The 22,656-nt window shown below is 39.9% G+C and overlaps 3 protein-coding genes across 6 annotated transcripts in view; 2 read left to right on the top strand and 1 right to left on the bottom strand.

Annotated features, from left to right (window-relative positions):
- The window catches only part of shtn2 (shootin 2), a 28,144-nt gene extending 20,192 nt beyond the window's left edge, over positions 1–7,952 (top strand). For all 4 annotated transcript variants that reach the window (XM_037976755.1, XM_025009854.2, XM_017433173.3 and 1 more), the window contains exons 8-17: positions 222–316; positions 4,509–4,661; positions 4,750–4,903; positions 5,883–6,012; positions 6,195–6,253; positions 6,513–6,610; positions 6,725–6,745; positions 6,840–6,893; positions 6,990–7,140; positions 7,667–7,952. In XM_037976755.1, the coding sequence (XP_037832683.1) occupies positions 222–316; positions 4,509–4,661; positions 4,750–4,903; positions 5,883–6,012; positions 6,195–6,253; positions 6,513–6,610; positions 6,725–6,745; positions 6,840–6,893; positions 6,990–7,140; positions 7,667–7,863 (1,112 nt within the window). In that variant the 3' untranslated portion in view covers positions 7,864–7,952. The remainder of the gene's footprint in view (positions 1–221; positions 317–4,508; positions 4,662–4,749; positions 4,904–5,882; positions 6,013–6,194; positions 6,254–6,512; positions 6,611–6,724; positions 6,746–6,839; positions 6,894–6,989; positions 7,141–7,666) is intronic.
- Positions 7,953–11,792: 3,840 nt separating this feature from the next.
- tex261 (testis expressed 261) lies at positions 11,793–16,042 on the top strand. Its single transcript, XM_017433147.3, has 6 exons — positions 11,793–11,967; positions 14,047–14,126; positions 14,206–14,359; positions 14,480–14,547; positions 14,631–14,733; positions 15,740–16,042. The coding sequence occupies exons 1-6, from the start codon at positions 11,898–11,900 to the stop codon at positions 15,853–15,855; spliced, it is 591 nt and encodes a 196-aa protein (XP_017288636.1). The 5' UTR covers positions 11,793–11,897; the 3' UTR covers positions 15,856–16,042.
- Positions 16,043–16,293: 251 nt separating this feature from the next.
- si:ch211-1o7.2 (ankyrin repeat domain-containing protein 53) lies at positions 16,294–21,312 on the bottom strand. Its single transcript, XM_017433146.3, has 6 exons — positions 21,178–21,312; positions 20,857–20,935; positions 19,548–19,747; positions 19,098–19,262; positions 18,872–18,992; positions 16,294–18,680 (listed from the first exon to the last, which is right to left on the bottom strand). The coding sequence occupies exons 1-6, from the start codon at positions 21,264–21,266 to the stop codon at positions 18,126–18,128; spliced, it is 1,209 nt and encodes a 402-aa protein (XP_017288635.2). The 5' UTR covers positions 21,267–21,312; the 3' UTR covers positions 16,294–18,125.
- Between the last annotated feature and the right edge of the window lie 1,344 nt (positions 21,313–22,656).

Genomic DNA, 22,656 nt, shown 5'->3' on the forward strand with positions numbered 1-22,656 from the left:
AGTACTCGCTTAAGGACATATGCTGAAGACACAGACAGAACCACATCATCTGCAAAAAGCAGAGACGAGACATTGAGCATCCCAAACCAGACACACTCCTCTCCATGATGTCTTGAGATCCTGTCTATGAACACCTCGAACAGGACTAGAGACAAGAAACAGCCTTTCTCTTTTCTGTTTATTTTCATATTTATTTTTTTGTTCTGTGTCTGTATACCCAGTGTCCCAGCTTGTCACAGAGGAGTTCACAGAAATGTCCCAGAAACTGGAGCTGGAGCAGGGCCTCCGGCAACATGCTGAAGTCTTCGCCCACCAGGTGTGTGTGTGTGTGTGTGTGTTTTCAGCAACGTACAAAATGTTTCTGTCACACATTCACACCTATAGACTCTGAAGGTGACAGGTCGTGCCACAGGAAGGCAGGGGGAGTGTTGGGGCTGACCTTCGGGTGGCCGCGGTGAGAAAAAGGACACTCAGACAAAGGGGTGGGACGGGAATGGACACACACACACACACACACACACACACAGACAAACAGACAGGGTCTTGGTGTCAGAGAGCAGCAGAGGTGGCAGGTCAGCTGAGAGGGTCTCTGTTTTCACCTCGACAGCCAGATTTCAGCTCTCATTGAGGCAAGGCGCTCACACACAAGAGAAAACACACAAACAGAAAAACATGAATTCACTTAAAATCCTCCAACCTAAACAAACACAAACACACACACACAGATACACACACAGGCAGGGCACAGTTCCTGCTGTCCCAGCTGCACCTTTAATGAAGGGCTTTTCTTTCAAAAATGTCTCTTCTCTCCTTCTCCTCCCATTTAGTCCCTCCCTTCCCCATAATTAGTGGTCATCACGGCTGCTGCAGGAGAATAGTGGTCTTTATGCACAACCTGTCTTTGCCTGACACCTTTATGTTTTGCTGAGCACATATAGCAATTGTCGCCTTTGTGTGCGGTGTCCTCCATTTACCGGACAGGCGCACAATGGGCCGCCTCGCAGGGGTCCTTACCTGTGAAAAGGACCCCCAACTCTTCACACAATTCAGCCCCTTTACTCTCAATTCGCGGTAAAAGACCCCCCCCTGCGCTGAATGCCTCTTGTGTGCACTGCTATTTGTCTGTTTTCATGTGTTTTGAAAACAACAAACCATTCACACCTCTCCTCCGTGATGTGTGTGGGTATAATGATGCAGATCCTCAAACAGGAAACAATTTGGAGCTCTGTGTGTGTGTGTGTGTGTCTTCGGCTCTTTGTGTTGCTGCGTGTGACTGAATCTGCGTGTATATGTATGAAATAAGTGTGCTAATTGCTGTGTGAAAATTGCTCTCCGCTGAAGGGAGAACCAAAGATCGGAGCGGCGTATTTTGCAGGGTGAGGCCTTGTGGTACATGTTGCTGATGCAGACCAAACCTGCAGCTATTTATTTTTTAATGAAAAAAAAAAACAGAACTGAAAACTTGTTTGTTCACACTTCCTGTTCCTTGATCACAGGTTAATGTATAAAAATGTTCATATAACTGGTGACACTCATACAAACACAACAATCTTTTCTTGTTTCCTTGGGGAGGGGTGCTTGCCTTTAAATCATCATGCACTCAAACAATATTAGAGCATTTCACTTCCTCTTTTAGGAGCTAATATTTCGTAATTTTCACTTATGACCAAGGTCATTTTATCAGCTCTACATAAATAAATATTTAGACCACTTTTACATAAAACATTCCACCTTCATTTGTGATTATCCTAAGAACCGGTACAGATTTATTTTTAATACTGCCTTTTTCATTGTTCTTAAAATAAGCTCAAAATTCTTAATGAAAGGAAGCTGGATTGTTGTAGTTTATTCCAATATGCAGCAGTGTAGGAGAATGCTTTGTTCCACTAAGTTCTGTTCGTACCAAAAGTGTGCTGCTGCTTTGTTTATGTGACATTTAGGAAGAATTTGAGAAAAAGCCAAGGATGGATTTTTAAATTAAGTCATACCAATGCAAATGTCTGTGTGTGGACAACAGGGGCCAGTTAACCTGAAAGTCCTGTGCCGTGTCCAGTGTTATGTATGTTAGTACAATGTGGTAAACATTGTCTAACATCTTTAGAAAATGAACAGGAGCTCGATAATGACACAGAGTCATTATAGTCTACAGTACATGAAGTAATAAGGTGGCAGCAAAAGCAGGTCCTTTACTTTAAAAGAAAGAAAGAAAAAAAGATGTGATTTATTTCTCAAAAGGAACCATAATTTTTATTTTGTTCTTTTTAAAATAGTATTTTAGTATGAGATTTAAAATAAAGATTTTCATCATTTAGATTTACAACATTTTTGTAAAACGGCAGAATTCAATAGGGGTGTCCTGGTGGAATTAGTTGGGAAAACTGCAGGGATTTTTATTTTTTTCCGAGAAGAACAGACCTTTAGTTTTGCAGCATTTAATACTAGTTGGAGATGGAACAAATGGGATAATAATTTTAAATAGGGACTGCAGACGATCAAAGCTCAGGAGCGTTAGAGCGACAGTAAACTACTGTGTCATCAGCACAAATATGTGGAGATGCATCTGTAATAATCTGTCCCACCTTTCACATCACACAGACTGCTGTTTTAAGGACATTCGTTGTTATTAAAGCAATGGTTCTGATCTGCTGAAGTAAGGGTTCTGTGAAAAGGTGATGAAAAATGAATGCCTTACCTGTTGTGGACTCAGACTCAGCTTGAAGAAATGGAGTTTAATTCTGACTGGACTGATGAACTAATGGTGAGTCCAAGCGGGGCAAAGACCAAACTGGATTACTGCCATCTTAAATGAACTCCAATCCCAAAGATTTCACAGTGGTTCAAGCAAACGCTATTTTCTAAACCCTCCAGTTTTGCATGACATAGTCATTTTGACAAAAATACTAGAACATTCCTGCAGGAAGTGTCTCAGGCAGCAGCAGAAGTGCTACTGCTAACTGCCTCTCCTATTTGTGCTCGCAAATAGCTATAAATTTCCATGTAGCTAAACATGTAACTCAAATTTGCCAGCAACGTAAAAGTTTAAAAAACAGCATTTGCATGAACTGTAGTGAAGTTTTTGAACTTTGATCTGTTTTCAGGCACAGCAGCTCACTTTGGTCTCGGCCCCACTCAGACTGGCTGATAGCTAATCGATCTGTTTATTAAACTCTGTTTCTCCAAACTCAGGTTTGCTTTGTTCCAAAGACTTGAGCCGTCTAATCACAATCCGCTTTCACCAAGAAGAATCTCAGTCAAACAAACCTGTGAATCTTGTCATAGACTGTGAGATAAAAATTTATCACATTTATTGAGCCTCAGGAGGACATGGAGCAATCTGGAGAGATGAATAGAGCCCATTTCAAATATTGCACAATTAACTTTGTGTAAGGCTGAGCGCCACAAATACGCACACGTTAAAATGAACAAATATGCTTTAAAAATAGGTCACAAACTGTCTGAATTCATGTATTATGGTTAGATGGAACCAAAGGGCAGCTGTGCATCAGTTTATTCATAAGTGACAAAATGAAGGCAAGGTGGAGGTGCTAATATTGTTTGCTTACTGTGTCTGCACTTAAAGCACTACTAGGATCATTTAGAGCCTAAACATGGCACTCATTGTTAAAAAGCCTTGGTTTAATGTCAAGGTCTTGGGTGTTTTAGCTAAATATTTAATTTAATTTAGCCCTTAAATTCAATTCGAAACTGATGAAGAGGTTTTAAATCTGTCAGTGAAAAACTTAGTTTTGTAAATTTTAAATTGCTTCAACATTTACAAAAGTGTGGCTGAAACTCCCAGCAGGCAGGAGTCAAGAATACATTTTATATATTACTCACATTTCTATTATACTGAAAACAATTTTGCATTTTATTAACAAGTTCAGACTAAAATATTGGTAGTTTGCATTCAGCTTCCCGTTTTTATTCTGCAACTGCTGATCACTCATAATTTGTAGATCGGTCCAGGAGATGCATCAATTCTGATTTCTTAAATACATTTTTTTTGTTCACTTTTCAGGCAAATGAAAGTTGACACCTCCGACTAAATCAAATGTAAAAGAAGAAAATGTTTATTTGAAGTGCTCTGATAACACAGGAACATGCCAGTTACTAACAGCAACTTGGGGCATTCATCTGTCAAACTATAGAGGAAGAACAACATTTGCTCTGTGAAATGAGGCAAAGTCTGGTATTTTTGATTATAATAGAAGAATAATGATGTTTTGTCTCAGAGAAAATCATCCTGTTCACATTGTTTCCTATTCTACAGTGAAGCCGACGAGTAATGATGGCTTCCAAGTCATTATTCAGTCAAACGCTGGTTTGAAAACATTTTGCCTGCATTGTGACAACCTCCTACTGGGACGAATTCTACAACCAGCAATTCAATTCCTGCCATTGTCCTCTAATGGTGGTTCATTGCGACAGAAGGATTTCTTTTCTATTTTCTTAGAAGCAGATGATTATAAAGGTTTGCTGAAAATGTCTGAGGGGGTTTGTCTCATCAGATGTTGGCTGAGCAAACCACGGCCCAAAGATGGAACCCGATGGAGGCGTGCATCTCAGAGAGCGACATGCAGCTGCAGCTGCAGCAGGCGCTGGGGCAAATATCCACCGTCAGCACAGCCCTGACTGATATCCAGCTCTACTACCAGGAGCAGGTGTGCAAATTATTGTGACGATAGAGCAAATTGGATTTATGGGTTCACCCTTTCGTCCTGCCTCAGTGTCTCTTCTCCTTGTGTTCAGGGGAAACGGAAGAAAGGCGCCGACGAAGAGAGCGTCGTCGTCTCTGAGCTGCAGAACCTGAGAGAGCAGCTGGAGAAGGCTGAGGAGGACAGGAAGGGTCTGGAAACTCAGCTGGCTCAAGCTAACACATCTGTAGCACAGCTGGAGGAGGAAGGTAGCAACTATCTGAAAAAAACAATACTAAAATGGATCTTTTGTAGTGGGGTTATGAACAATTAATGCTGTACCTGTTGTCGACAGCTCGTTGACGGTTCAGAGAAACACTTTAGTTCTGACCAGACTGACAAAGTGGACTGCTGCCATCTTAAAACAACTCAAGTTTCAAATATTTAATACAAACACTATTTTATAAACCTTTTATACCATGTGCTCAAGGCTTCACCAGAAGTGCTACAGCCACCTGCTGCTGCTGTTTGCACAGAGAACCCCCACAGTGCTCTCTGTTGAATCTACTCACAGTCTGGCAACAGCAACTTGCACATCAACCTCTTCCAGGTCCATGATTGTGGTACAAATGACACGTAGAAAATGTTTGTCTTTTATTGGTACACATCATCCTTCTCGGTAAATACAACCAAAACAAACGTTCACTTTTACCACTAGCAGGAGAAATGGGTCATGGTTTGTTTGACACATCCACAAAACAGAAATCCTAAAACTGCTAAAATTTGATGCCACTCCATTTTTGTTTCATTTTCCGGAAGATGGAAGTTGCGCTCAGTGTCTTCTTCAGAGGTTTTTGTGTCGTTTTCTTCAATAGTGCTTGGGTGAGGGGGTGGGGGTGGGGGGGGCAGGTTGCTCAAAGGGTTTGGCTCGATTGACTCAGTTCAGTGTGAACTGGAACCACAGCAGCTGAAAATGGAACAAATGATGACATTTTGGTCCCCAATCGAACTGAGTCTACCTGACAATCAGGTGTGAATGCAGCCTAACTCTCCACTTTAGGTGGACGGCCAGGTCTTGGGAGGTTTGCAGTCATGTCCTACTCTCCCCATCTTCTGCTGATGGGTTAAACAGAGCTCTGTAGGATGGTGTCCCGCCTTCGTTTGTCTTCTAGTTTAAATATGCAGATGTTTGATGTGAACCTGATCTGCCGGACCACATCTGTATTTCTCCACCGTTTTTCTTTGCAGTGAAACAGCTACAAGAAACACTGAGCAAGGAGGGGGAAACTGACGAACTGGTGAAAGAACCCACTCCTGCTCCACCTCCACCTCCACCTCCTCCACCACCTCCACCCCCACCACAAACTCCTGTCGTCAAGTAACAGAAAATAGTTTCATTTTCCATTCAAAGACTAATTTTCAGGCGTTTTTTTTTCTATTCTGACCAGGAAAAAAAAAAAATCAACAACATACCTTTACACTTTGCTTTTACATGTTATTTTGAAACTTTTTCATGCTCCACTTTTGTAAAAACACCCTGTTGCCTCTGTTCTCGTTCAGTTTACAGGAGTTCCTCAGGAGCAGGAGGGGAGATGGAGTCAGTGCAGCTGATCAAAACAGTCGGTTTCTTTTCATCCTTTTAATTGCATCGCACTAATTGCAATTTTTAATGGAAATTTAAAACTGAAGAACTTCAGTTGGGTTCCTATACTTAAATGCTTTTATTGACTTGTTTGACTCATTTAATGAGCTGCACCTGATCTTTTACTTATATTTTTATATGCCTGTATTTTTCAGAGCAATATGCAAACTATAAAACAGTAATTTAAAAGTATTTATTTTATACAATGTTTAAATTCATTTAATTTTTTTTTAAAGAGCCAGCACCGTTGTTGGACGTAAAGGCAAAAGCTGTAAATGAAATGATGGAGAGAATCAAGAAAGGCATCGTCCTGAAGCCCACTAAAGCCATTCAGGTAAAAAAAAGAGGATCTGTATTTTACATTTTAGACATTTATATGATAAAATGATCTAAAAGTGACCTAAAACTGATGAGCTTTGCCTGATAATTGATACTTCTTCACTCGCAGGAAGAAGAAAGCTCCTGGAAGGTCAGTTCTCTATCTGTTCCTTTGCTTTGAGAACATTCTAATGAAATATATATATATATATATATATATTAAAATCTACCAAATCCTGTTACAGGACCAGAGGAGTGAAAACAGACAATCGGCCATCCTGGAGTTGAAGGGAGTGTTGGTAATTCACATGAAATACTTCTCCCATTATAAAGACAAACAGGTATTTGAAATGTTTAGGATTAGTTTGATCCCAGTTTTTCGTTTCACTCTGAAGGACAACATTAAGCGCCAACACCACCGCAGGGTGCCCTCCAGGAGGGGGATCGGACGAAACATTGGGGAGGCCGAGCTCCTGACGGTGCTCCAGAGAAGAAGGAGAGCGATCGGGGAAAATCAGGAGACATCGTCCTCAACTCAAACCTGTGGTATGCTGACTGGTTTTACAGAGGGTGGTGTGTTTGTCTCTTTTATTTTTGACTTTCATCTAAGAGGTTTTGCAGAAAACCAAAGCATTAAGAAAAATATTATTTTTAGGAAATGTTTTGATTTTCTAAAGCAAATGAAATTGAACTTGTAACAAATGAGACATGCAGGAACACAGTAACATGTCGTCTCTGTTTTTATTTTCCTTATTTCATGTGTTTTTTTCAGTAGCAGCTTACATTTGATTTCATTTTGCACAGCTGAATTAAACACAGGTATAAATATAACAATGTAAATTTTAAAAGAAAAAGGGCAACACTAATACTTCCTTCTGTAATAAAAGGAAAAGAATAAGAGTTATCTGTCAGCTCACTCACAGGCCAACAACCACTGTCACTTCCTGACCGACCAAGATTATTTAAAATCCGAACGAAGCTTTTTATTCTAACCAGCCTGTCCCGGGGCTTCCTGTAGATCTCATTCTTTAGACCCGTGCCTGAGCTGAATATGTGCTGATTTCTTGGTCAGATCCCCAACCAGGGCAGCAGTGTGTCCCCACAGCAGGCGCTGGTCCCTGGGCCGGAGAGAGCAGCACCGCACCTGTGCTCCGGAGGCTGAGGCAGAACAGGGAGCAGAGAGATTCCCGCATCCGAGAATCAGCTCTGATCATCAGCCACAACGCCTTGCAGCAGCCTCTGGAACAAATACCTGCTATACCTACCTAATACCTTTGTGTGTTTTCTACTGCCACAACAGGAAAGCTTTGCCTGATTCTGTTCTATGTTGAAAGGTTTAAATAAAATATGCAGCTCTATACTTGTGTTATTTACTTTGGAGCACCAAACAAATGAGGTATATGGAAGAAAATCATTAAATTTCAATGTTTTTGGATAAGGAATATCAAAGAAAATCATTTTCAAGTGCCATTTAACCCAGTTCTTTATGCATGACGTATATAGGGAGCTGAGCATTTCCAGTTGTGTTCAATGTCCAGTACCGTTTTTTTTTTTGTCATCTTGTTTTTTTTTTTTTCAGCTGATCTAAGTGCAAGAAAGCAGCGCAGAAAATAGAGCCATTAAAAAAAAACACCTCTATGAATACCCTTGGCCACTTCTCTCACTAGGTGTCTTTTCTCCTGAAGCGCGATCCGGCAGCAGAATGCAAGCTGCCTTTTTATTTTGGCACATTAAAGCCGTCACACCCAGGGCCCAAAGGCGTCGCCGAGATAAGAGCCTCAGGTGATCCGCAGCCTCCATCCTGGAAGTTTTTTTTTTTTTTTAATGCAGCAGGCCCCCCTTTTGTTTTCTCACCTCTGCACAGATGCTGCATAGATCAGTGTGTGTGTGTGTTTGGGTGGGTAAGTGCACCACACCTTAACACTCCAACCCCCTACACACACACACACTACACCCATCTATCCACCTTTCTATCTTTGTTGAAAGCATTTGAAGAGAGGATGAAATTACTCTCACCTTTCACTCTGACACCATTTTAGTGTCTTCACAGTGTTTCACATTATCTATTTACTTTATTTAACACTTTACCGGAAAGGTCTGCCTTTTCACTCCCAGACATACATTTTTTATTGTTTTCCCTCCTAAAAACTCGGAGGTGTTGGCTTTTGAGATATGAAAATGCAGGCTACCCACTCTTTGTCATTATATCTATGCACGTGTGAATGTGTGTGTGTGTGTGTGAGTGTGTGAGAGAGAGAGAGAGAGAGAGGAAGGTGATGACAGGAAGTTCTGAAAATGATCTTCTGTATCAGAGAAAATGACCCTGGGAAGAAACTGGAGATGACCCATATAGAAATGAAATCCAAAGCGATTCAATTACTTTTTTTCTTTTTTTTTGACATGTTTTCTTGAACTTTAAATTCTTATAAACTTGCCCTAAATCAGTGTGAAATCAACAAGGAAGACACTTTTGTGTGTAAAAAAAAAAAAAAAAGTACAATATTTCACAGCCTAATATGTTTTTTAGTACAACTAAAGGAAAATCAGGATTTTCCAGGTCAGCAAGAACATCTTAAGTTTGGGGTTGAACAATCGGAAAAAAGGTTTTTGCCCCTGTTTGAATGTAGTCGTGTTTTCTTCTGATGGTAAAATATCTTATGCTAGAGTTTTAGACTAAAATCATCTTATTTTGAGAAATGATGAAGTTGTAGCCAATCTCAAACATAACTTTATGTGATATCTTGTCTGATTCTGTGTGTTCTGTTAGCACTCGGAGTACGTGTTGAGAATGACTGACAGCTACAACCACCCCACGTTTTAGCTCGATATCTGTAAAATTCTCTGAGCTGCAATCATTTTTGTGTTGGCTGAGGTCAATTAGCTGTGGAGGCCATCTTGAATTGGGTTGGTTTAGAAAGTTAATCAGTTGTAGAGATCAACCCAATGATTTTTTTCTGCAAGCTTGAATTAAATTTGTTCTCTGCTCCTTGAAATATTTTAGTAACAGGTACACAAACCGACACAAACACAGGCATAAACATGATTCTCCGCCTTTGTATTTTGGTGGCAGGCGATAAAGATAAGCCTGTTTTCCTCCTGAAAAAAAAGACTTCAGCACCATTTGTTCAAACCTTAGACTGGGTGAGGTTGATGCAGTTCACGGTGACTTGTTCCTGGAAGCTGAAATCCTCTGATAGAGTCACAGCAAAGTTTTGCAGTGACTATTTGACCCTCTGTCTGAGACTGGAAGGAGGCACGCAAGGAGAAGCAACAGTACAAGAAACTGCGTGAACCGGTGGACTGTGCATGACCTTTTTTTTTTATATTAGAAGTTATTTTTTCAGACCAAGCTGTAAGAACAAAACTGCGAGCTTCAAGGTACTGACAAAGAACTGAATATTCATTCAGACTCCCACTCATTGTGAGCAAAGCTACTCCTGAACATCTTATCTGAGATTAATTGGCAAACATTTTTAAGAAATGCTTGACTAAGTGCACACTGTCAAAATTAAACACACAATAATATCTTCGTCTTGATGCACTGACTACACTGTACCTGCCATGCTACAATAGTCAAGGCTCACAGTAACTTTTGGGGAAGATTTTTCACTCCTCTGAAATGCTGAATACAAAACCTATTTTGACCACAGTTATTTGTGCAAATGGCTTTTTGAAGCTAAAAATGATGACAACAAAGTGAAGCACTCACCCAACACAGGTACAAGGCCGCAAAACAGTTTTAAATCATCTCTAATGTCCTTATGTTTTGCTTCCAAGCAGCCAGCCTTTATTGTAATCTTTTAAAGTGGTCTTAATTAGTATATTTTTCAAACTTTCTGAAAGTATTTTTACTCTTCTTGTCTGTTCTTGTACCTGACCATGGAAGCATATTGTGAAGTTTAAGCCTAAAAAATGAGGAAAGTGGAGAAGAGGAGGATGAAAGGAGAAGTGTCAGATCTAAAAGCACGATATAAGAGCAGATAAACGGTATCTGAAAGTCATGTCTTTAAGAAAGAGAAAATATTTAACAAATATGTGACACAGAACCTGAGAGATGCATCGTCCTTCAGCTGATCATCCACTGTATGACCAGTTTTCAGCTAATAGCTCTTTGGGAATGACCTTGTTGGTGATAAAATACCATTTTATATGTCAAATTATTATTCTTATTTTTAATTCTGCTTTAGAAGTGTGGACAAATTGTCTCTTTGTAATAAGTTGATAGTAACAAAGTACCTAAATATCACATTTAAAATGTTTTCGTTTTCTTTCTAAGTTATCTGTTATATACTGGCATGACACAGGTTCATCCCCTGAGTTCAGGAACCTTTTTATGCCTGAATGATTATTTGGTCAGAGTTAAGTTACTTAAACAAATAACCGAAAACATTTCTGAATATGGTCAGGCACTGGACTGAAGATGAGTAACAAAGCAATTAGTATTTTAGCACCAACAAGGTGATGTCCAAAAAGCTATTAGCTGAAAAACAGTAGATGGTGGATAATCAACAGAATGGTGATGCCTCTGTCAGATTCCATGTCAGGTCTTTGCTGATTTTTTTTTCTGTTTCTTAAAAAATAAAAAATAAATAAATAAAACTTTCAGATTATGTTCTTCTGCATTCCTGAGTTTTTAAATAACAACCTGGGCCGGTACAAAATGAAAATGAATAAAAAAGAAAAACTTTGAAAGACCTCCAGAAAGCCTGAAAAACAATCTATTGATCAAGACCACGTTAAAAGGACAAAAGAAAGCTTGTCTGCTTGGAAACAGAATATAAAGGAGTTGGGAAGTATTTTGTTTTCTCTGAAACAAAAGGTGTCTCTGTGAGCCAACAGGGTGTGCAGTCCCAGCCACCACAATGACTTAAAGGAAGTAGTATTTGATTAATTTGGGTGTTGTTCAGTAACGAAGGTTAATGTTGTTTCTCTTTTCTTCCTAAAACAAACAACATTTATTTGACTGCCGTATTTCGAAATTGAGGGTTGATTTTGGTAGTAGGTGTTTTATATTGTGCCTTAAAATACATACAGACACATTAGACTCATCATGTGTATTTTAGTTTAAAAAAAACAAAAAACTAGTAATGAGCATTAGAACCGAGGAGACGCTGCAATTCTCCTCCCACCACAGGTGGCGCTACAGTGAAATCAACGCGGTGTTTTTCAGCAGGAGGACCTTCTTTACGGCTCTCCTTGGCTTGGACGGAAACACAGCGGAAGCAGCTTTAACAGTTAGCAGCCGGCTAGCTGACTTCTGTGTCGTTTTCTTTATCCTGCGTGTTGTAGCACATGCAAAAGAGATGTGGTTTATTTATTTACTCAGCTGGCTGTCGTTGGTCATCCAGATATCCTTCATAACTCTAGCAATAGGTAAGTACAAGCTGAAAACCTGGACGGGTGCTAACGGAGAGGCTCGCATTTCTGCTTGTTGTCGCTAACGCAGTCAGCAGGTGAAGGCACGTCAGGTAAATGTCAGGTGAATGAGCCTGGTGACACAAACGTCACCCCTTCCTTTTTATTCACGCGTGGACATATTTCGGCCCGGGTGGTTGAAGGTGTTCTTGCTGAGCGCGTAACTTGATTTTTCTGCGTATTGAGTTCAGGTGAGGCATCTTTTTCAGTAATCAATAAATATTAATAATTAACCAGCGTGAACAACGTGTTAGAGAGGTGGTAAAGATCAGCTGAAGGAGCTCCAACATTCGGTCTTTAAGTGTAAAGGTTGCTGTAAAAACTTGACAGCTTTTTTTTTTACCTTAAAGGAGTTGTTTACATCTCTGACAGTGGTTTAGTTGAAGGTGTAATGTTTGATATGATATAAGAAAATAACATAACAAGGTCATAAACATTTTAAACTTGAGAAAATCTCCGTCTTTGCTGCATGTTATAGGCTTACCTTGCCACGTAACAGTGCTGCACCTGGCAGGTGTGTTAGTCACGTGTTTATTCTCTTAAATAGGATTTTCTTTTTCAGATTAGGAGAGTGCTTTATTATTAAATATTTACTCATTGGCTGGTTTCTTTTAGGCATTGATAGAAAGGTATCAGATACCTTTTATCTCTGTTTTTTTTCTTTGCTTTTATAGCCTATATTCATCCTTTATTGCTCATTGTTAAAATTTTAATTGTTTTTAATGCAACTATTTGACTCTTCTTGTTGAAGTGTGCAGGGCTGCAAAGCTCTAAACTGCAAAAGACGCTCATTTTATGCAAACAGAGTTTACATGCAGATTATTCCGACTCCCCGCTCTCCTGGGGGTCGTAGGTCTTTGTCGATCTGGTCTTCATGAGAACAGTTTTGGTCATGTTCATGAAGATGTGTGAATTTTTTTATTTTAACCCAAACTACCAAATGGGGCTTCTCGTGCAGTTTAAGGCTGTTCAGTCCCGCACCTTTCAGTATGACCTAAGAGAGCCTCTTGGAGGAGAAGGGAAACATCTTTAACAACGAAAAAGGAAGTCCAGTTGACTTTTGAAAAAAAAAAACCCACAAAAACCTCTTAGAATTTTAAAATAATTGTTTTGTGACATTTGATCAGCAAAAAGCTGCAATAAGTTGTTTGTGTCACAGAACAAGACAGCCAAAAATATAAATTCAAAGTCAGAATTTACACAGCTGTTAGTGCTGCTTGGTTGCTGATTTTGTTTGGTTTTGCCTCCATGTCTGCTTACTAACCTAGTTAAATCCTTATTAACCCACTTCAAATGAGTTAGATTTACACCTGCTGCTTTGCTTCATATTCAAGTCGGGGTTTGAATCGTACCACCAGCTGACTGATGTGTGTTTACTACCAAGTAAATTAACTTATTGGTCATTAAAATGTGACCACTGTATTCTTCTTTAATTGTTCTTCAGCATTATGACATTTGAAATGTACAAAGATAGAAAAAAACACAAAGTTTTGCATATTTCATGTGAGGGCTGTAATTTACACCCCCCCCCCCTCTTTAATTTCTTTCTTGTAAAATTATCAGAACTTATTGTTGATGCCACTCTCCAGGTCTATTCTATTCTTATTTACTCTCAGTGATTGAAATAAACTGACTATTTTTGTGGTGGTATTTAATATTTTAGAATGAATAATGAATCCCAGGAATGCTACAAAGTTATGTGCAAAATAAGAGAGTTGATATGTTAGTAAATTTGGTAATACATGAACAGAAAATACCAAAATCCTATTTTTAAAAAAATATATAATTGCAGTAATGGGTGTTTGTAAATCTGACATATCTCCAGTTTGTGTTATGAAAACATACACTTTGATAGTCATATAGGGTTTATTTACGGCTGATGATCTTCTCAGAGCAACAATACTCAGCATCAACTGTTGTACTGGATGTGTCGTGCTAATTATTAATGCTTAACAATATGAGAACGTGGTTCATAATATGGATATTTTGATGTAGTGCTTTCCTGTTTGTTGCTCATCACCTTTCGTCTTCACCCAGCTGCTGGCTTGTACTACTTGGCTGAGCTAATAGAGGAGTACACAGTAGCCACCAGTCGAATAATAAAGTACATGATACTGGTGAGTAAGTGTTTTTTTACTTACATCGCAGTAAAATGTGTAGTTGAACTGCCGTCTCACTGTGTTTTAATGTGTCCAGTTCTCGACAGGTGTGCTGGCAGGTCTCTATCTTTTCGAAGGTTTTCCTCTCTTTATGGTGGGGATCGGCCTCTTTACAAATCTGGTGTATTTTGGCCTCCTGCGAACGTTCCCCTACATACTCCTGAGCTCCCCGAACTTCATCCTCTCCTGCGGTACGTTCCACATAAACTCGCTTTAGATTTTCTGCGTTTTCATTCGTTAAACAGATTGCTTTTTGGGGAAAAATAAAAAGATCATATGTGACAGCTTTATTCCTCGTCTTTACTTTGCAGTGTTGGTTGTGGTGAACCATTACATGGCCTTCCAGTACTTTGCGCAAGAGTATTATCCGTTCTCAGAGGTAACTTCAGCTCACATTTATGTTGCCTTCCATCATTTTTGTTCTTGTCTAACCTTGTTCTGTTTGTTTGTGGCTAATGTTAGGTGCTGGCGTACTTCACCATCTGCCTGTGGGTGATCCCGTTTGCCTTTTTTGTGTCACTATCTGCGGGAGAGAATGTACTTCCATCGACCATGCAGCAGGGAGGTGAGAGTCGTACAGACATCTGTTCTGCTTTATGATACGATGGGCAGGAGTTAAAAGGTTTGGTATGATTAAATGATGAGGCTCTCAATCTCTGACAGCATTAGCTTTGTTTTGTATTCATCAACATTACCCGAACAAATCTTTTCAGGAATACTTTTTGCTGACTAGCACCATATCATGATTAGCTACCAGGCTAGTTAGCTCAGGCAGGAGAGCGTAAGACTTTCAGGGCGAATCTGGTTTCCTAGTGTCAAACATAATCCTAGATTTTAAGTGCTTCGTTGGCTCTAAATTCAACCTAACATAGGGTAACGGGTAAAATATTCCCCTACAAAATGCAACAACCTTTCAAGAAGCTGACACAATTATTTTAAATTTCTTTCACATAACCTAACAGAACATGATTTTGCTGACATTCTAATATGTTGTGTAACGTTATCTAGTTTGTAATAGACATTGGCGGAAAATGCTATATTTTTAAAGATATTTGTAAGGAAGACTGACATGTTAGAAGAACACCAAAGTAGATATTACAATGGTTAATAAACAAATACAATATTTTTTCAATGAAAAACTGCATTTGTTAGTTTCTTTTCCAGTGTAACACTCATAAGACTCTGTTAGGAGCGTGCCCCTGAAAGAAAAGTTTACATTTGTCAAGTCAGAAAACCCTTCCAGTTCACCCTGCCCTAAAATTATAAGGGTCAGGCACCCCTGAACCTTGGTGTGAATGTGCAAAATGTAGGGGTAAGGCTGAATCCCATTTCTTAGCATTCCCCGTACCCCATGGCCCCAAATTTGAAGTTGTGAAGAGTAGCTGTTAACATTGCAACATGGGATACTCCTTCAAGGAGTCAGTGGTCCACCTTCATTTTCTATAGCACATTGTAGAAATATTTTTTTTTACTCTCTGGATATCAGTGCAGCATGGAATTTACTTTGAAAGACTTCAGATCACTGTAAAGTCAAACTGACGACAACTTTCTTTCTCTTTTCTCTTCTTTAGATGATGTGGTGTCTAATTATTTCACCAAGGGCAAACGGGGCAAGAGGTCTGGGATCCTCCTCGTGTTCTCTTTCCTGAAGGAGGCAGTACTGCCCAGCCGACAGAAAATGTACTGAGGAGCTCAGACTTGGGGGTTCAGCCTCAGGGGGTGGGTGGGCTGGGGGTGAATGAGTGTGTGCATGTGGTGGAAGCAGGAAGAACAATGGACACTGTTTGCTGATGGAACAAAAAGGAGGGGGTAAAAAAAAAAAGCACCTAAAAAAAGATGGACCAAAAAACAGAAGAGAGCTTCCTGCTGGATGAGCAAACTAGTTTACATATGTTCATCTTTGTGTTTGGACTGACTGCCAACAACACCTACTGGAGACCTCCTAGTGGGGGTCTTGTCTGTAGCGCAACGCTTTTTGTAATATGTCGGACTTCATTTTTTAAGCTTTAGAGTAGAAATATTTGGAAGGTGGGTTAAAAAAAGACACAACAAACTGTCGAGTTTTGGCTTGGGCAGATAAATCATGATCAGCTCTCTTGTTGAAAAGGATTTTTTTGGGGGGTCATTTGTATGTTTATCTGAAATAATGTACAAGGTAGCATTGAAACTAGTTAAGGAGATTAAATAAACCCATAAACATTCTGTTCTGATGAATAGAACTGGTTGAGGGGGAAAATGCAAATTGAGCAAAGAATGGCACAAAATGTTTAAATGGTAAGTCGGCTGCAAACCAATCACCCAAAAAAGACCTGTCTGTATGGAATACAATGCAGTCTTGTTCTTGTATAAATACACTATGTCCTGCAACAACACACCGAAGAAAAGGAGTTATTTTAATCTCAGCTACAAGGAATCCCCTCAACCCTGCATCATCAACATTTGACCACAAAAACCATTCATCGCAAAGTTTGTTAGGTTTTTCTTCAGAACATTTACTGATTACCAGCACTGTGGAGTGGCTACCAGCCAGTCTTCTTTTTTGAGGGGGGGGGGACACATAGTTATATAAAAAGAAAGATTTTTAGAAAAAATTACAGATGAGTAAACCCAGCATCCAAGGCAAATGTAAACACTGATGAAGGTCAAACCTGTGCAATGACTTTTTAAAAATAAATTGGGTGTTGGGGACAAAAGCTGCTCAAAGTAGTTTTATGAAAGAAAAAAAAAACAACCTTATATAGGCTGAAAATTTTCTTACCATTTGCATAGTGTGATTTATCAAAAACTGGTATGCACACAACTGTGAATAAATGATTTTGTTGAGGTAATTTGTGATTTTTTAACATTTATTTATTTTATTTTATTTTTTTACTTTAAAACTATGAAGGGTGAGACGGTTCTGATCATTATTTCCAGCCATAACCCTAATGTATCTACTCACCCCGTAGACTGACCATTACTCGGTCAGAATGTGTGTTTTGTGAACGGAAAAAATGTTTTTCCAGTCCCGTGCGGTTTGGTCACAGAGGGAGCACCACGTTTATACCAGTGTGCACTTTGACCCCCACTGAGGTGTGAAGTGCTTCATGAAGTAAAGAAAAAGACAAATCCACAACGGGCGCACACACACCCACACACACAAACATGTACGTCTTCGGCTGACAGGCCGCGGCTCATGGTTCACGCTTTCATGCTGTTTACGAGCCCCCACCTGGATCTCCATTCGTTTCCCTGGGGGAGATCAGTGAAAGTGCAGAGGTACATCTGTGACAGGTGACCCAGTTCACGGAGGTTTTCTCACCTTTCACTCACCCCCCTTCTCGCCATGCCTTTGTTCGCCTAACATCTACTGTGTGAGGCTTTTTTGAGTTTGTCACTTAGCAGAAATTGTGGCATGACTGAATATAGTGTAACAGACCACCATATGTATTCTTAAAACACAAACATTTGGTATAAATTCATCACAAACATTCAGCCTTATTAACACTAGCTACATGATATTGTAGGCTCAGTGCAAACAGTTCTGATCCAGTAAGACCTCTTGGGTTTGGCGTCCTCTCTGGTACCATGACGTTGGCAACAAATATTTTGGTATTTTTATCATGAGGCCCTTGTGCATAAGGATTGTGTAACCCACTGATGCTTGATAAAATCAGGGTCTGAGGAATTTGGAAGCTGTTTGAACATCTTGGCATCTTTCATTCTTGGAGGGATTTTAAAGAAGTTATTGTGGTGCCGATTAGGGAGGCTGTTGGTGCCACACAGGTATAAACCTGTTGCTCCCTCTGTTTCTTTGAGTTGATTCAAAGAAATATTCCTGAACTTGAGTTGTCCATCTTTTTAAAACTTGATTCTAAAGGCTGGAAGTTGTTAGGGTTGTATTTTTAATGCACCTCCTCTAAACCTGTCAGTCATTCTCAGCTCTGGTTGAAATCCCTTCAGTAGATGGTTGGATGCTCAGTAGTGTCCCAGCTCCAGGACCTCAGCCAGGTGCATGGCCACCTCTGTCCATGGGGAGGTGCTCCGTCCCTGAGGGCATCCTCGATGCTGGACCTTGTCGATGCTCAGCGGCTCGAAGGACTGCGACGTGGTGATCCTGGAGGGGAAGGCTCTGGGGAATAACACTCTCTCGACAACATCCAGAGGCAGGTTGGGGGTGGGATGAGGCGCGCTGGCCCACTTGGTGGTGTAAAGGAGCTTCTGGGTGCTGCTGTCCTTCCACAGGGTGACGGTGTCCCTGAGATCCGGCTCTTTGGGGGGTTTCTCTGGCTGGAGGCCCATGAAGATGGTCCACGGACTGCAGGATAAGGCTGCAGGCAGCTGAGCCGTGGTGCTCCTGTCTTTCTCAGGCCCCTCTGGCTGGTGCTTGGGATGGTGTGGTTTAGAGGTGATGTGGTCTGGTAAGAGACACTGATTGTGGTACTTGCTCTCCTGCACTCTGGGGGAGAAATCCTTCAGCAGGGGCAAGCCTTTGCTCTTCGCCCATCCTGCCATCTTCTCATCAATAAATGTCTAATAAATAAAGAAAATGCATTTAAAGTTGCATGTTTGCATACAGAAAATTCTTCATGATGTGCTAAAACTGATAAATTTTATCTGACGTCAGTAGGTCTTTCACTTTAGTGTGTTGGTATCTAAATGTTTTGTTTCTATGTCGTCATTAGATTTAAGCAGTTCTTTAATTCAGTTTCAATATAACTCACCTTTTTATTAAGATTACTGTGTTTGAATGTATTCAGTAGATCTCTGTATAATGCTTGAGCCTGCTTCCTCTCCTCCAGTTCTCTTGTCTTATTAGCCTGCCACTCACAGTCCTTTAAATACCTGCACACAGACAGAAGGCTCGAGTCACAGTAAAACCTTGACTGTGAACTGAAATTGTCTAGCAGAGCGTTTATTTTGCCGTTAGCTGTCCCTTTAGCTTGGTACCTTGCTACTTTCCTGTGGCACCAGACGCAGGCCAAGTCCAGAGGAGTAAGTCCCATGCTGTCCTTCACCAGCACGTCTGCTCCGGCCTTCACGAGGATTTCCACACATTCAAGGAGACCCTCAGACGCAGCCAGGTGCAGAGGGGTCTGACCTGAATCTGTGGTGCTAACGAACATATTGTTTTATTTAGCTGGCGTCATAATCATCAATACCATTAGTTCTTACATCGTCGTCTTTATAATGAAGTTTTAGTCCCTAATAAATGACATTTACTCGTTTTACTCCAAACATGTTTTTCAGAAGGTTTCCTTTGCTAAAATGAACTTAAAGTTTCAGCAGCTGAAAGCATTCTAGGTCAAAATAATTTTGCGTTTTCAGTTCATTTGAGTCCAAAATGGATTCAGAATACTGAGCTAGCAAGGAGGATTATTTTACGAGAAAAGCCCCTACACATTAACGTCGGCTTCGTGCTCCAGCAGATATCTGAGGCAGGTGTAGGTGCTGGGGGAGCCTCGAGAGGACAGAACCATGTGAAGGGGCCGGTAACCCTGGGAGTCGCTGCCGTTGATCCACCACGGTCTGGTCTCCACCAGGTGCTGGATAGTAGGCAGCTCTTTATAAAAGCTGGCAGCGTGGAGCGCCGGCAGACCCTGTAGGACAAAGAGTGTGCTCAGCACTTTAAAAAAACCTTTCAATCCTTCAAAAAGGTAAATTAAATGAGTGATACCCATCATGCCTATTTTGCACCATTAATTTTAATGTAGTCAGAGTACAAATAAACATGTTATTATTAACATTAATAGCAGCTGTATGCAAGGATTTTAATGAAATAGGCACCAAAATGAAGCTGAGCAATAATTCTTATTAAATACATCCACGGTTCATCAAGAACAAAATTTGTAGCTGATCTGATCAATGAACTAAGTTACAACAGTATTACATATGAAAAGGTATTTTTTTTTTTCTAAATTGAAGAATTGAACATCAAAAACCCAAGCTATGGTCCATATAAATCTTACCTAATTTCTTGATGTTTTATAGCCAAGCAGGCAGACTCTTATGCAATTTTGTAAAGTGCGGTTGATCAATAGTTCTCCAGGGTTTTCTTCCTTGAACTTTGGCTGCTTTTGTAACTTAATGTTTTTATCCAGACCTGACCATTGTCCACATATTGTGTGATGTGTGCTTAAAAGTTAGGAGAGCTGAAATCAAAACCAAAGTGCCAGACCTATAAAATCAATTCACAGCAGATAACCAATATCTGAAAGTCATGTTTTTAAGAAAAAAAAGTAAAAGATCTAGTTCTTCATTGACTATATGTTAACTTTTCTGCTAATAGCTCTTTGGAAATTACCTTGATGGTGCTATAATACTATTTGATGTATTAAATTGATTATCTTTGGCTTTAAGGGCCTACATTTTAAATATTTTTTTCTTGTTTGTTTGTTTCGCTAAGTTGTCTTTTATGTGTCGATTGAGTTTAGCAGCCTTTTTATACCTAAATGATTCATAGGCCAGAGACGGCTTAAAGGGGAGAAAAGGTCCTCCATAAATGGTGGACTGAAAATGAGTAAATAGGCCGAGGAGCTATTGCTCAAGGCCACTTTAAAAGTCTAAAAGGTCTGGGTGTTTGAGAGCAAAATATAAAGAAATGAACCAGGACTGAAGACTTGTGCACAGTGCTGTAATTTCCATGGTGGTAAAGAAGTAAACACCGGGCAGTAGGAGTGTTTCAGGTTGGTATCGATGATAATAGTACCTCCTCGGTGATCTCTGGACTGTCAGCACCGACATCTGGCAACATCTGCTCACCTGACGGAACTTTGGGGAACAGTTTCCTGTAAAAATAGAAATCACTTGTAACCTGTGCTCGGAGCTATTCTGCGCAGCATCAAGGCTCTGGTTTAAGCTATGCTAGCTAATAGGCTAAACGCACTTTCTAAAGACTAATGAGTCTTATTATAACAGAACACTAGCATTTATAATTAACACGTTGAATGGGTTTAGATTTTCTTTGTTAGATAGGCACAGAAATGACAACTTTTGTGTTTAAAATATTAAATTATATATAATAATTTACCGGGTTTTACGTCTTCCGCGTCTTCTGCTCGTGTTGACGGGTTTCATGGTTGCCATGGAAACGTCGCAACAAGGAAGTGGCCAGCTCATGTGTCGGTCAAACCCATGTAAACAAGCTCAGGAGACAGTGTGATGCAACTCTCACACTGCGTTGAAGTGACTCTCAACTTCTGCTATATGAAATTGTAGCTCAAAATCTGTTAAACTGACCGATTTATAGCTAATTTGATTACAGATGAGGGACAGGTGTGATTGAAACTGGAACCAAGGAGATCAATGACTGAGATAACAAAAACAATACAATGATGACCAAACAGGAAAATACTAAAAACACGAAAGATAACAAAGCCCCAAACATCATGGCAATTTTAGTTTTTATTCTGTGTATGGCAAACTCTTTATGGCTCACATGCAATCTTTTAAACAAAATGAAAAATACATCACTTATTTATACCTTTCAACACTGTGTAATTTATCAAGACACAAGTCAAGCCTGATTATCCATCTGTTAAAGTTAGAATAAAGCCCCTCCTCTGTCTGCAGCTTATTAAGTAGCATGCAACAACTAATGTATTAGCCTTTAGAAAAGTTGCTGCAGAGCACAGAAATGAATACTTCCTGCCCCCACCACCACTCGCTCCATATAATCCACATCCTTGCGTGCTCATATTGACGGTCCATTTGAATTGCTCACTTGCACTTGGCCTCAGTAATGCAGATCAATTCTGCCGAAGCCGTGGAGACTTCAGGGGGTTCATTTGTTCCACTGCACCCCAGACGTGCCGCCGCACGTGACACTGGTGTGAACTGGGACGGTTATAATCTCAGCTGAGCAGAGAAGTCGATGTTCTCGCCGGGCAGCAGGCCTCCCCGATCACAGCTATTGACCGATTGACCCGTTACTGAACTGGATGTGATGTGCCGCACCTTAGAGAAGAAAATAAAGTCATGATAGGCGTACAGCAGGTATGAGTTTAGTGCTAAAGTACGTCTTCAAATACTTAAGAATGGACATCCCTGCAATTGAATAAGATATGTTGTTTAATTTCTTGTTAATCTATGTTTACCTGATTAAAAATAGCTTAGCTTGCCTTAATCCTAAATATCAGTCAAATTTGATTTGCTTATTTATAAATTTCCCTTTCCCAGGTTCCTCCTTTCCACCCAAAAAAGAAAACTGGAAATAAAAGTTAAATAAATCAACAATGTTTCAACAGGACAATGAAATGTTATATATCAAAATGTGGATCAATTTGTTAATAGCAAGCAGCTTTAGGAAAAATCATTTTCATCATGAATATTTGCACAAATGTCCTTATCTGAAAACTTACATTGAGTAAATTTTGTGTTCCAATTTATTTTTTGACATTTTCATGTTTAAATAGACAAGCGAGACCTTTTACCTGTGCAATAGACTGTCCAATAGACAAATAGTTGTTCAATAAATTTCTGTTTGGATGTTTTTCTTTCACTTGTAATT

This window comes from Kryptolebias marmoratus, linkage group LG7 (genome assembly GCF_001649575.2).
Source record: "Kryptolebias marmoratus isolate JLee-2015 linkage group LG7, ASM164957v2, whole genome shotgun sequence".
In the NCBI taxonomy this organism is placed as follows: Eukaryota; Metazoa; Chordata; class Actinopteri; order Cyprinodontiformes; family Rivulidae; genus Kryptolebias; species Kryptolebias marmoratus.